The following is a 15543-nucleotide window of genomic DNA, read 5'->3' on the forward strand; positions in this document are numbered from 1 at the left end:
AAGCAATGGGATGCACTTCACACAACTGGCAGATATTATGTAGTCTATTTATTACAAATGCATTAAGATTCTTCAATTTATCAATCTTATTAACATGGGAATTCAGCCAATTAAGACAGACCAAGCTGTCTGTGTAGAGTTCCAAACCAGTAATATTAATGGGTTGCACACGCATAGGCCCAGCAAGTTCTTTGAAGGTGTCAATAAGGGACCTTCCGTGCCAAAGGCTATGGCTTGAAATTCCAAGCAAGGAATAGATTTTGTAGACAGTTGCTTATTGATCAATCTATTCTTTGACAACAAGAATCTAAGCTCATTAGTAGTCTCATTCAGTATGTATATAACTGTCGCATATATCACACGTGAACTATAGTAAATGCGGACAAGTTTATAACTACCATCTCTCCTGCCCACATATCGCTTTACTGCAACTTCAGGAGCAGAGTTAACCTGAGTAGCAATATTTCTCCATTCCTGTAATTTCTCTTCAGGCAACCTAGTGTCCCAATCTAAATCCTTCGTATACTGCAGTTTCTGCATAAATAAAAGCCTAGCTCTATTCAAGAGTGGCATATTGAAATTAAGAATCATCTAATTTGAAGCAATGGACCTCAAGAATTTCCTTTTACTAGAAGCCATTTTATCTAGATTCAGACTTTGGGTAGCAAGAGTATCCTCAGTCCTGTCCCAAATAAGACCAAACAGTTTAAACTTAGTAGGTGTAGATTCTTTGGCATGTTCATCAATTATACTTTGGAGTTTCATCTCATTTGTGACAAATTGTTGCAATGAAACCTTATATGGCTCAAATATGTTCTTCAACTGACTAAATGCCCAATGTAAAGTATAAGTACTATTTGTTGTATAGGCACAATTATCCATGTAGCAGAGATCATATATACATCTCTTGAGATCCCTAATTTCTTGGGAGTCATCCGTAATATCCAAAATCAAAATTTTGTATAGCCCAAGAAGTAACATTGCTGGACTTGGTTTTAGCCCAAAAGGCAATCTAACATGTTTATATGGAACAAGAGAAAAATCCTGCTTGGCAACATTCCTAAACCAATAAAAAAGAAGTTTAACCTGGTCACACTCCGGCAGTTCAATCTGTAAGAAAGCCTTCTTCAAATCAAAACAAAGAACTTTTTCATCAAACCTAAGCTGCAAAAAAACAGCTGTCGAGACCTTCCTATTCAAGCATGGGCCTGTCAACATTGCTTGGTTATGAGACACAGTTCATTGGATTATGAGTATCTTTCAGAGAGATTTGACAAATATACAATTCTGCATTTTGTTGATTCCTTATCCATTCTGAAAACAGGACCTATGGGGTAGGAAAACTGAAAGTTTAGGATTCTCTTCAAGAAACTCTGGTAGGTTGTCAACCCTTTTTATTATCCCCAGGTTTTCTTGTTCCCTGAAGACTTCATCCATCATAGAAAGATGCTGTTTATTTCTATACTTTCTTAAATTAGAATTCAAAATTAATTTGGATAGATGTTGGTTATTTCCCAGGAGATGTGACATTCACTGTTCCAGAGGAGAGGCATAATAACCTGCCCTCCTCATTCCGGGTAGTCGACTCCAATACAAAATCAATTAGCTTATCATGGGACTCAATTGAAGTATCATTGTAATTATTGTCATCATAGTTTAATATCCTGTGCCTTTCTTGGAAAAGAATATTATCCACAGCTTTCTGCAGTTCTGTCTCATTAACCTTTCCCTTTTCATCCACAACCGATATTTCAGGATACTGTCTGGGAAAGAGGACTCTTAGCAGAATTTTCCAACACTGGGCAATATCAGAATCTCCAAGCTTACTTACAACATTACATGACAAAAACCGAGGCCTTATGCAGGGTAAATACTTCAAATTATCTGAGATTGTGTCAACTTGGCCACAAAGCATAATTCCATATGAACTTTCAAGATATACTGAAGGAACAGTGCCACCAAAAATCTTGGTACTTACAGGAATTGCATATTCACAGTCAGTTCCCAGCAATAAATTAATATTTGCAATTTCATCATCTGTGGCTTTCAAAAATTTGTCAGCAAGAGAATAGCCCCTTTTAGAAAACTCATGAACAATCTTCCCAAGACCTGGAAGGTGGAGTCTAGTTTTAATTTCAGGAATACAAACGGCCTCAACCATGTGACATTCATGCTCAGACATCAACTGAAGTCTTACTATTTTGGTATTGAAGGTTCTAGACTCATTTAACCCTTTCACAACTACACTGAAATTTGGATTAATCTACCTCAAACCCTTGCCTATCTGCTAATCACTATTAAACAAATGTCATCTGCGATCCACTATCCTTTAAGCATCTTACCAGTGAACCATCAGGAAGGGGTGAGCTGAATGTGGGCAAGATAGAACTAGATACATCAGTCACATGCAAAGTATTAAGATCAACGTATGCTATACCGTTATGCGACACTGTATTTGGGGTATCAGTTGAAATATCTGATTGCCGAGAATCTCTACTTGGGCACAAAAATGAAAAGTGCCATTTACTACAATGCTTGCATTTGGTATTAAACCTAAATTTACAATCTTTGGTTCTTGAAAATGTTTGCACATTTACAGCATGCATGCAAACTTTTAAGCTTCTCTGTCTTCAATTTAGGAGAGGCAAAATTTGGGCATTTATATATTGGATGATCAGAAGACTCCCCCTTCTTACTACAAAGAATGCATGCACGAAATCTACTGGGAGCAGATTCATCCAAGGGCTTAACATTTGCTGCAAAACTAGAAATAGCAGCATCAGATTCATTGGACTTTTTCCTTTTAAATTTCTCTTGGGCTTCGACATACCGTTCAGTAGTTTCAAATATGTGATCATCAATTTCCTTTAAAGAAGGTTTAGATTTTTCCCTGTGATTCTGAATTAATTGTGACCTAAAGCTTTCATTTAGAGCGCTCAATAAAAAGAACCCTGAAGAATGTCATCCACAGAAACTGAAAGATTATTGTAAGGTATCTCTGATCATTTCATCTCTCCAATAAGCTTATATGGGTCAATCCTGGTAAGAAAGCTTTAGCTCTGACAACAATTTAATACTATCATACTTCTGAACAATTACTGACCCAAATGCTTCCATAAGCAGTTTTTTGGCATCCTCATATGTTCGACTCCCTGAACTCAAAGACTGAATAAGTGTATGAGGTTCCTTCCGAGTCTGTCTTTGAAGGTACAAAAGCTTTGTGTAGGAGTTCAAATTAGCTCTACCAGTTATATCCTCAAAATCTCTAAAGAACTTCTCAATACTCTCTCCCCTAGCATGACTATACACTGGAAGTGGCAACTCTGGAAGCTTGAGCTTATTACTTACATCATTACCATCAGATATATTTGGAACACTTTTGAGCAATGAAATGGCATTAGTAATTTTTTCATCATATTCATCACAGCTCTTAAGTTCAGCAGAAAGACCACCCTTATCCGACTTCCAAATAAGCTCAGAAATCTGTGTATTACAGTCATTAAGTTTCTGTTGTAAACTATCCAAAGAGAGAATACTTTCTTTGACCTCACATGAGGTGAAAGATCCACAGTTATCCTAAACATTCTTACACTTTTTGGTTACTTGCGTCCTGTGGTGAGCTCTGACAGATTTTAAATAATCCAAGTCACCCATCATGTACAAAAATATGAAATACTACTAAAATAACCGCAATTTCGGATAAACAAAGTAATGGGTTTACAACGCGATGTGCAATATTAAATGTTTCTAGATAATATTCAAATCACAAATTTTCTCAAACGAGTAACCTAACAAGAGCAACTTAATATACCCTAGAAATCTAATACAATACACAAGGAAATTTGCCTATGCAGCGACAAATATGAAAAATGAAGAGTAAATATGACCCTAACCATGACCTTAGGTGAGGAGTTCCACGAAGCAAGGACCCACAGAGTGCCCCACGTTGGGCGCCATATTCTGAATTATTTACTGTGAATAATAACCAAGAAAAAAAAACTAAAAATTAATAATAATTCTACAGGTTAATTTATAAATTCATTTTCGATCAGTCTGCTGTGAATATCCTTGCTTCCTGGTTTGCAACAGGTAATCCCAAACCATACGAGGTAGAGGGATGGTGCTGGCCCTGCTGCCAACTCACAGTTTCAGAATAAATCATGAGAATCTGAAATGAGGGAAATCCTAATGTAAGAAGGGACTCCTAATCAAATTAACTTCATAAAATTTCATGTAAAACTTAAGAAATGGACTTAAGTAAAATATATATATTTATAAAGTAAACCTGTAAATGCTCAAGATCAATGCATGTCCATTCAAAAACAATGAGGCAACGAAACACGAGATTGAGAGGCTAAGCAAAACTATCTGGGATAAACAAGTAGTTACTGGGTTAACCCGGCAGACCATAAATAGAATATTATGGTTTGAAAAATATAAATTACTACCTGGTAAATATAAGTAAAAAGTACTATGCTAGCTCAAGAAATATTAAGTTGCCTTAAATGAAGGCCCAAAAGACTGTTATATAATAGGCCTACTTGGTAAATATAATTACATACATGGGTACCAATCAAATATGATTCTCTGATAAATTCCATGGGGAAATTCTGTTAGGACATTATTGTTCAACAATAATTACTGAAATTGAAATCGCAAATGACAAGCACCAAACGAAATTTGCAACGAACCTTCAAGTTTTCAGCTATCCTTTCTAGGTCCAAATTAAGCCGAATAGTTGTATTGGCAACTAGATGACATCGGTCGGCAAGTTGTTCTTCGTGGAAAATGGTGGTGGCCTAAGGTGGATAATAGGCAGCATTATTCTCCTCCCCACCCTCGGTACATGGGCCAGGTCACAAATACATTTTAGCTCTTCATAGTTCCTTTATAATGCACTGCACGAAAGATTGGTATGATCGTAATAACGATCTCAAAGTCGCGCTGTGCTAGGTAGTGGTCACGTCTTCACTGTCCCTCCCCTTCCGAGCTACTGCTGCTCCAAGGTATTTTGGGAATGGAGTCGAAGCTGGAAGATAACCAAACTAGGCAGTAACTAGTTACAGGGTTTAACGTAATTAACTACCTTCGTTGCTGTTTGCTTGATGCTTGGTATAGTTAAGTTAAAGGAAAATCAATTTATCAAACATTTATTTAAATGATGACGGAAATGCATATATTTACCAAGCAATTACAATAGAAGAACAAGGACACAACAGCAAGATATAAACTAATAATAATTAATGCTTATTTTTTAGAGCACAAGGAAGCAATAAAAGCAAACTACATGAAGAATACAAGACTAACTAATAATATTACTCAAGATAATGAAAATCTCTTCAATTAATGAGAAGGATAAACATAACTTTCCAAACAGTATGTATGTATGTATGAATAATATATATACATATTCATATATTCATACATACATATATATATGTGTGTGTGTGTGTATATATATATATATATATATATATAATATATTATATATATATATATATATATATATATATATATATATATATATATATATATATATATATATATATATATATATATATTATATATATAAATATAACCTTTGACTGATATTTGCAAATGTTGTCGACAATGACTCTCGATTTAATTCCACATTATTAGCCCGTACTCTTCAGACAGCTGGATACGCCAGATGAAACCCTTTGCCATTCCTTTGACGAAAGCAGGCAATAATCCCAATTCCCCTTTGAATCGACTTTGAAAAGTCATACCGGCGCAAATTTCCCTGGAGAGAGAGAGAGAGAGAGAGAGAGAGAGAGAGAGAGAGAGCGGGGAATGGAGGGAGAGAGAGAGAGAGATAAGATCGTAGGGAATAGAAAGACGCTTATCTTCTTTCTTTCTTTAAAGGGACAAAGGAATTCAGGCTGTTCTCTTCTGACTTACGATTAAGTTTTTTTTCTAAATTTACGAGTGATTTCTTCTTCTGGATTTTTGTCTTCAATTTTGTGTCTTGTTCTCTTTGAAATAGCAGTTGTTTTTTCACATGCTCTCTTGAATAGGAGGAAAAAACGGCCTTTCTTTATTCTCTATGATTCGACTAATGGATGAGTTTTTCTGTTTAATCGGGTTGAGGCATTCATCGTCTTGTTGCCTTTACATTTTTAAGACAATTGTGTGTGTGTGTGTGTGTTTGTGTGATTGTCTCTTTGTTCTTTGTTCCCTTTAAATGGATGTATTTTTTTTATCTATACAATTGATTTAGTGATTTTTTACCATATTGTATAGATACAGTATAGTTTCTTATTTGATTTGAACTGATGAATATTTTCTTCCTTTTATCTTGAATTTGGTGAATCTTTTTTTATTATTCAGCAAATGAATGATATTTTTGTTGTCTTGGAATGGATAAAAATTTTCTCTTTATTCAATGAAAAAATGTTCCGTCTTCAATATCTTTGTGAACATAAGTCGTTCTTGTCTGTATTCTTATTCATTTTGATCATTTTCCTTCCCATTTTTTCATAATTTATTTGCAGCTATTATCTATTTGTTCATTACTATCTTAATTACTTATCATTTTCTAACAGATGATCTCTTCTTTCTTTATTTCCCATTACCTCCTGTTACTTCTCTCAAATAAACGCCATCATATTCTTTGCAAACATTAATGAGACACCTGTTTATTTGACTTCTCAGCATATATAGCTTACTCCTGAGGGAGTCAAGTGCATTTAATACAATCATTTATGAGACACTTATTTATCCTAATACTGAATAAACGAAAACTCAATTTCCTACCCTAAGCAAAACCCCTCCAATGATTCAGAAACCCCAAACACAGAGTCAAAAGCTGGACGCCTGGATCTCCCCTTTTCGAAGTTGGTAAGACCGTTGGCGAACTTCTGAGAGACTGAACTGGAAAACTCGATTTAAATGGAAACACAAAATGCAAACTCAGCCAGTGTTCGAACTAGAAGGAGACTTAGTTAGAATATTAAAATCTTTCGTGGGGGGGGGGGGGGGGGGGGGGTGGGGGGGGGGGGGGGGGGGGGGGGGGGATTTGGGATTTTCAAGCCTTTGACATTTGTTTGAAGGTGTTAAAAGTATTTCTTCCATAAGAAAGATCTCTCTCTCTCTCTCTCTCTCTCTCTCTCTCTCTCTCTCTCTCTCTCTCTCTGTATATATGTGTGTGTTTGCGTCAAATAAATAACAATGTTACATAACCACATACTGTCGTTACCAGTCCAACGTTGCCACAACACAACACAAGTCAAACCATCAAATGTAAAACGTAACGGCATAAGAATTAACATAAAACACCCCTCTTCCCCCTTCACCCGCCCAGGACCCCCCCCACCCCCCCCCCCCCCCCCCCACCCCCCCCCCCCCCCCACCCCCCACCCCAAAAAGAAAAAAAAAATTCCTTTGTTTTCCGTAAGAACAGACATCTTCTCTCGAGGAGAGTTTTATGTGAGTTTAATGTAGAAACTTTTTGTAATTAAAGATTAAAAACTTCTCGGGGCGCTCCTGAACACGCTTCGTTTCTCTTGTGATATGAAAACTCATTGTTCAGTCGAGCGCAGAGGAAATAGCAGATATCAAATGCTGAGATTCTTACGAAATTTGAAGTGATTCGGAGTCGTCTCTCTAAGCTTTCAAAGTTACCTTAATTCGGTATCGAAAATAATTCCCGTTCTTATTCTGTTTGTATTCTAATAATTATTCACACCTATTGTTCTTGACAGAAAATGAATTATGAAAAACGAATGATATTATAGATAAAAGAAAAAAACCTTTTCTAAAAGATGTTCTAGATAAAAATTATTTTGTGTTACTGAAGATGATAAGGGGAAAATTTTATTCATTTAAAGGAAGCAAAAAATACTAACTATTATCTCTCTCTCTCTCTCTCTCTCAGTGCCATTTTGCTGGGTGAGACGTTACCGCACACAGTCTGATTAATTAACAGGTATCACGCGTTTAACATTCGTCTGGAAATTTATAAATATCTAATAGTGTTCGTGAACTGTCGGTGATAAGATTAGTGTGAAAATAGTGGTATAAAGAGTCTACTAAGTTAGTTTATCAAGTGAAATACTGTAAATCAGATCAAGATGGCAGTAAGTTCCAACTGTGGGAAAAAATGGCAAAATTTAGCTAGTTTAGCAGATTCGCAATATGATGAGGTAGCAGGAAGGGAGCTGGCATTTCTCATCTATGAGATCAACAACAGCCATAACCAAAAAGATGCAAAAGCATTCATAGATATATTAGAAGGATATGATCCTTCAAACTGGAAAAAATCAACAGAAAACATCTTGAAAATAATTGAAGAAGTTCCAAATAAAATCCAACTGGTCAAGAGACTCATAAAGAAAATATACATAAATTAACATATTTCGACAAAGAAAATGAATAAGGTGAACATTGTGAATATCTTAACTCTTTCATATCCGCTTAGTTTTGAGCACTGTGTCCCCAGATATCCGAGGTATCTGGGAGCGCTCGACAGTGCGAAAAAATAATTATATCGAAAATTCAGCAAAAATATAAATATTATGCCAACAACATTCATTTTCTGTCCTTTTTTTCTAAATGTTAGTATTTCATGGTGGAATAGTCAGAATAAGAGTCCCAGCCCTCTAAATATGAAAAAACGTGAGTTATTTAACAAAAAAACAAAAAACTTTACTTATTTTTATATTTTTTTTCGTAACCCAAAAAACTGTGAAAGTCAGGTGAATGAATTATTTTTTATGAGAAAGCCAATAAAATTCTCTAAATATCGACATATAAATCAATGGAAAACGAATAAGTCCAGCCGGTGAAAAAATTGATAGAAAAGAGGGTAAGAAACAGAGCACAGTACAGGGATTTGAGATTGCGCAGTACAGAAACTACTTTGCTGGCGTATTGATACCCGAGATACACGGTCCAAGGTATGATCTAGCCTGTGGAAATCACTACTTTTCCGAAAATATAAAAAAAATGCCCCTACCACATGCACGAAACATTTCGGTAAATTTTACGTACCGCTACGTCAGTTGGATAGATAGGGGATAGAGTATTTTTACGCACTATTACGTCAGGTGGACATGAAAGGGCTAATTGATGCAATAGGAAAAAGAATGCCAAAAATATGCAAACTGTGTAAGGTGTGGTATAGCATAGTTAATCCACAAAACCTGATCAGAAAATGTGCTGCATGCAACATTCCAACGCATCCGCAATGTGCTGAAGTAATGCAAGATATGAGAAAAGATACCAGAATATTTTGCTCAACATGTCTACCATGGATAGACAATGTTATTAAATCAAGACTGAATGTACAAATAGTTGAGGATGAAGAAGAAGAGGAAGAGGCAGAAGAAGAAGAGGAAAACGGAGGAGAAGTAAACAAAACTGAAATGAGAGAAAAAAATAAGGAAAACAAAGAACAAGATAAAAGTATGGATGCAGAGATACTCATTGATACTACATATGAGGCAATCAAGCAGCATACTTACGAAGAAATAAATTACAACATGACAACACAAAAGAAAATCCTGAAGAGGCTCTACCCAGATCTGAATAATGATGAGAAAGAGGAAAAAATATACAAGAAAGACAAAGTCTGCAACCTTTTGAAAAGAGGGAATTGCAGATTCGGAGAAAGATATTACTACAAACATCCTAAGGTATGTCACAGCTATGAAATATATGGTAAATGTGCATACCTACGGCTATGAGGATGATTGCAGAGATCTACATCCAAAAATATGCAAAAACCTAAAAGAAGGAAAAGGATGTAAGTTCGACAAAAAATATAAATATATGCACCCTGTAGCCATGAATCAAAATCAAATAAATAATCAATCAAATAATAAAATCCAAAATAAGAAAGAAACAAACAAAGAGAGGAACAAAGAATATCAGGTGAAAGGAAAAAACCAGCCATCACCGAGATATGCAGTGTCAGCAAAATATTTCCAAGCATCAGCTCCAAGATAAAATTCAAGAGATAAGAACTGTATTTATGATGCAAGAGGATATTGCAGATACGGAGAAAATTGCAGATTCAGACACAAAATGAATAATTATGATGAAGGAAGATCAAATATTATGGAAAAGTTGGATTTTTTAATGTCAAAATTTCTGGAAATGAAGAAAAGAACAACATAACAGGAAAGAGACATAGGAAAATCCTTATTATTACCCATAACTAAATGAAGGAGAAAACACGCAAACCATCATAGTGATGAATGTGCAGGGTTTAATTACGAGTAACTCAAAAAGAAAAATAGAGTACTTAGAAGAACTAACCCAAATTGAAAAGAAAATAGATATAATGAATATAAGTGAAACCTGGTATTCCCAAGAGACTGGGAATGATGATCAAATAAAAGGGTTCCAGACTTATAGATAAGATAGAAAAAATAGGAATCAAGGGGGAACCGCAATATATCGGAAAGACAAAAAACAAGGAAGAATATATGAGAAATATAGTAACTCAGAATGTGAAGCAATAGCGGTAGAATTTGAATCTGAAAAATTAATGAACATAGTAATATATAGACCCCCTAATACTAAAGAGTTTGACATAATAATAGAAAAATTGGATGATATATGTAGAAATCACAAGGACTGGACTATTCTCCTAACTGGAGACTTTAACTTTCCTTTAGTAGACTGGAAAGAATGAATAGGAGATTGTGGTTGTATTTATACATATAAAAAAGAGAGTAATAGTAGTGCATAAGATAAGAGGCAATTCGAAAAGCTATTAGATATGCTACTAGAATACAACATTCAACAAATAAATCACCTGCCAACAAGAAAGGAAAATACTTTAGACCTAGTATTTGTGAACGAGGTGAATTATGTTAAAGAAATAATAGTTTATAATGCGAGTATTTCAGACCATAATGTCATAGAATTAACAGTCCATTCCAAAGCAAGTGAAAACAGAGATAAACAAAAAATGAAAAAGTGGGAAGGATATGGAAAATACAACTTCTACAGTAAAAATATAAAATGGTCAGAAATAAATGAAGAATTAAACAAAGATTGGGATAACATTTTCGTAAGTGATGACATAAGGGTAAATACGGAGATATTATATAAAATATTAGAGAAAATAGTGGATAACTATATACCGAAGAAGAAAAGTAAACATCAGTCATGCATACCAAGAGACAGAAGGATCTTGTTCCAGAAAATCAGAAAGTGGAAAAAAGGTCTTGCAAAAGAAAAAAAATGCATGGAAAGTTATAGAACTAAAAATTAAGATAGAAAATGCAGAACAAAAGATTATACAATCAAAAGAAAATGAAAAACGGGACTTGGAAGAAAAAACCCTAGTAAATATCAAGCAAAACCCCAAACTATTATACTCGTACGTGATAAAGATGAATAAAAGAAGAATAGAAATAGAATTGAAGGAAGGGAGATTAACGAATGAAAAAAAAGGAAATATGCAACATTGGCAGAACGATTATAAGAGAGAATTCACACCTAAAATTGATAATGAAGATATTGATATAGAAGTAAGGGACGAAAATAGTGAATATTTAGCTGACATAGATATTAATGAAGCTGATATTGTGCAGGCTATTAATGAAATTAAAAATGGAACTGCTGCAGGTCCTGATGGTGTCCCTGCTATTTTGTTAAAGAAAGTAGTTCATTCTATCGCAAAGCCACTTGCAATATTATTAAGACAAAGTGTAGATACAGGCAAGATTTATGATGAGCACAAATTAGCATATATTACCCTTACTTTCAAAAGTGGATCAAGACTAGAGGCAAGTAATTATAGGCCTTGTGAGTTCTAAAATCAGAACGCAATTATGAAAGTGTATGAAAGGGCAATGAAGAAAAATATTATGAAACATTTAATAAAAAATAATTTGTTTAATATAGGACAACATGGTTTCGTACCTGGAAAAAGTACACAAACCCAGCTGTTAGTTCACCGTGAGAACATATACAAAAATATGAAAAGCGGAAATGAAACAGATGTGGTTTATCTAGACTTTGCAAAAGCTTTTGACAAGGTAGACCATAATATATTAGCGAAGAAAATTAGAAAACATGATATAGTGGATAAAGTAGGAAGATGGTTAAAAGAATTTTTACACAACAGAAAACAGATAGTTATTGCAAACGATGAGAAATCAGATGAAGCTAAGGTAATATCTGGTGTGCCACAAGGTACGGTGTTAGCTGCATTACTGTTTGTTATTATGATTGCAGACATAGACTGTAATGTTAAGGACTCGGTAGTGAGTAGTTTCGCCGATGACACAAGAATAAGTAGAGAAATTACTTGTGATGAAGATAGGAACGCGCTACATAGAGACGTTAACAAAGTATATGATTGGGCAGAGGTAAATAGGATGGTATTTAACTCTGATAAATTTGAATCAATAAATTATGGAGACAGAGAAGGAAAGCTATATGCATATAGGGGACCTAATAATGAGACAATCACAAATAAGGAAGCAGTTAAAGACCTTGATGTGATGATGAATAGGAACATGTTATGCAATGATCAAATAGCAATTCTATTGGCAAAATGTAAAGCAAAAATGGAAATGTTGTTACGGCACTTCAAAACAAGAAAAGCTGAACACATGATTATGCTTTATAAAACATATGTTCGTAGTCCACTTGAATATTGCAATATGATATGGTACCCACACTATCAAAAGGATATTGCACAAATAGAGAGTGTACAAAGGTCCTTTACAGCTAGAATAGAAGTTAAGGACCTTGACTACTGGGAAAGACTACAATCATTAAAATTATATAGTCTAGAAAGAGAAAAGAACTATAATGATAATTCAGGCATGGAAACAGATAGAAGGAATAGCCGAAAACATCATGGAGCTAAAAATATCAGAAAGAGCAAGCAGAGGTAGATCAATAGTGCCCAAAACTATACCAGGAAAAATAAGGAAAGCACACAGGACATTAATCCACTTCGCACCAGCATCGATAATGCAGCGTCTATTCAATGCGTTGCCAGCTCATCTGAGGAATATATCAGGAGTGAGCGTAGATGTGTTTAAGAATAAGCTCGACAAATATCTAAGCTGCATCCCAGACCATCCAAGATTGGAAGATGCAAAATATACCGGAAGATGTGCTAGCAACTCTCTGGTAGACATTAGAGGTGCCTCACACTGAGGGACCTGGGGCAACCCGAACAAGATGTAAGGTCTGTAAGGTCTGTAAGGTACATTTACTTATATTCTTCTTAGAAATATTTCATCTTGTTCTTGTCTATCAAAAATCTCTCTCTCTCTCTCTCTCTCTCTCTCTCTCTCTCTCTCTCTCTCTCTCTCTCTCTCTCTCTCTCAGAACTCTTGTAGCTATCCTAATGTAGAAAATAATACTAAAATGCATTCTTTTAACATTACATTAAAATTAAAATGACTTTTAATGGCTTGTGAATACTGCTGATTTCAGTTTTAATAATAATAATAATAATAATAATAATAATAATAATAATAATAATAATAATAATAATAATATATTGGAAGGAGGTCCTCTTTCAAACAAGTACTATTGAAAGATATCGCTGCAACAGCTGCATTTAACTTGTAAATAGTCTTCTCTATTTTTCTAATAATTGATTTCTCTCTGCTATTACAACTGGCGAGTATTGCGCCGATATGGTTCATCAGGAGGAGTCAATTTCACAAATATTTCTTAAAAACTTATTTATCACAGTAAATAAGTAAATAGATCAAAATATAACATCAAAAAGTAACATAAAAAGAAATTTTTTTAACCCAGTTGATATAATTACCACGAGAATAGAGTTTTCTGAAAAAGAAGAGGAACAAGAAGAAGAACAAGAAGAAGGAAATTGACATTGTTACCGTGGAAATATAGCTTTCTGAAAGACACCTCTTAAAGAAAGAAGGAAAAATGTGAAAGATTGTGTTGGAGAACCAAGAGAAGAAGAAGAAGGAGAAGGAGAAGGAGAAGGAGAAGGAGAAGAAGAAGAAGAAGAAGAAGAAGAAGAAGAAGGAAATTGACGTTCTTACCGTGAAAATATGGCTTTCAGAAAAACACCACCTAAGAAAGAAGGAAAAAGGTGAAAGATTGTGTTGGAGAACCAAGAAGAAGAAGAAGAAGAAGAAGAAGAAGAAGAAGAAGAAGAAGAAGAAGAAGAAGAAGACGGCAGAATTTCTCTCGAAAGCAAAGGATCGTTGGACTGGGAATTAGAAATCTAAGCACGAGCCGAAAGACTGCTGTGAACCCAGAGTTGCAAGAAGGTGTCAAACCACCAGCGTTCCTTTGGTTGAAAATCTCGAGCAACGAATAAGGAATTCGGCCTTAAGGTCAGTTCATACCAAGAGTTATTTCGGTTGCCAAAGAACTTCTTATTGCGTTAACGAAGCCGTGGTATAAGTTCCTTGAAAAAAATTTTCATGCTTTTGCTTTTTTTTTTTTTTTTTTTTTTTGCAGTCTTGTGCCGACCAGGATTAGATTTTCTTTTAGCTCGGATGTAGACACAAAGACATATACATATATCGTATACACGTACACGCGCATATGTGCACGATTATATTATTATAATATATATATATATATAAATATATATATATATATATATATATATATATATATATATATATATATATATATATATATGTGTGTGTGTGTGGTGTGTGTGTGTGTGTGTGCGTGTGTGTGTGCGCGCGTGTGTATGTGTATACATATATATATATATATATATATATATATATATATATATATATATATATATATATATATATATATATATATATATATATATATATATAAGGCTGTCACATATTGAAACCACTGTCATTAGTAAGTAATAATAATAATAATAATAATAATAATAATAATAATAATAATAAGTTACAACATATCTCAACCAAATTATAGCTTTATCCTTCACCTACCGCTCCAAATTTCCCAAGACATGAGAAGAGCAAATTAAATTTAGAAAGCTCAAGGCAGGTAGGCAGGACCGTATATCTGGCAATCAGCCTTTAGAGAAGTAAAAGGATTGTAACTTTCTAAAACTTTCTAATTCTAACTTTCTCCGACTATAAAACCCCTTTGCACTCGCCCTCCGGCTTCCTTTTATTCCCCAAATACTAAAAAGAAAGAACAAGTTACAAGGAAATACTTCAATTTCTCCCCTGGGGCCTCCGTCGTAAGGGAAAAACTCATTTCTAAAGGCCTGATCCTAGGAATGATACACACACACACACACACACACACACACACACACATATATATATATATATATATATATATATATATATATATATATATATATATATATATATATATATATATATATATATATCATATATATATATATATATATAATATATATATATACATATATATATATATATATATATATATATATATATATATATATATATATATATATATATATATATATCCCGAAGGAAGTAGTAGGGAAAGGCATCCTCATCTTTCAACAGTTTATTTTAATGCCGACGTTTCGCGACGAATTCCAAGTCGCATTTTCAAGGCTAAAAATATATATAAGTTTACGAACATTAA

The 15543-nt window shown here is 34.2% G+C and overlaps 1 protein-coding gene across 1 annotated transcript; it reads left to right on the forward strand.

The window, feature by feature from the left end:
• Positions 1-9503: 9503 nt before the first annotated feature.
• Positions 9504-14196, forward strand: LOC135208338 (uncharacterized). Its single transcript, XM_064240442.1, has 2 exons — positions 9504-9590; positions 13906-14196. Exons 1-2 carry the CDS (start codon positions 9504-9506, stop codon positions 14194-14196), a joined length of 378 nt encoding a protein of 125 aa, XP_064096512.1.
• Positions 14197-15543: the final 1347 nt, after the last annotated feature.

Source organism: Macrobrachium nipponense, chromosome 35 (assembly GCF_015104395.2).
Source record: "Macrobrachium nipponense isolate FS-2020 chromosome 35, ASM1510439v2, whole genome shotgun sequence".
Lineage (NCBI taxonomy): Eukaryota > Metazoa > Arthropoda > Malacostraca > Decapoda > Palaemonidae > Macrobrachium > Macrobrachium nipponense.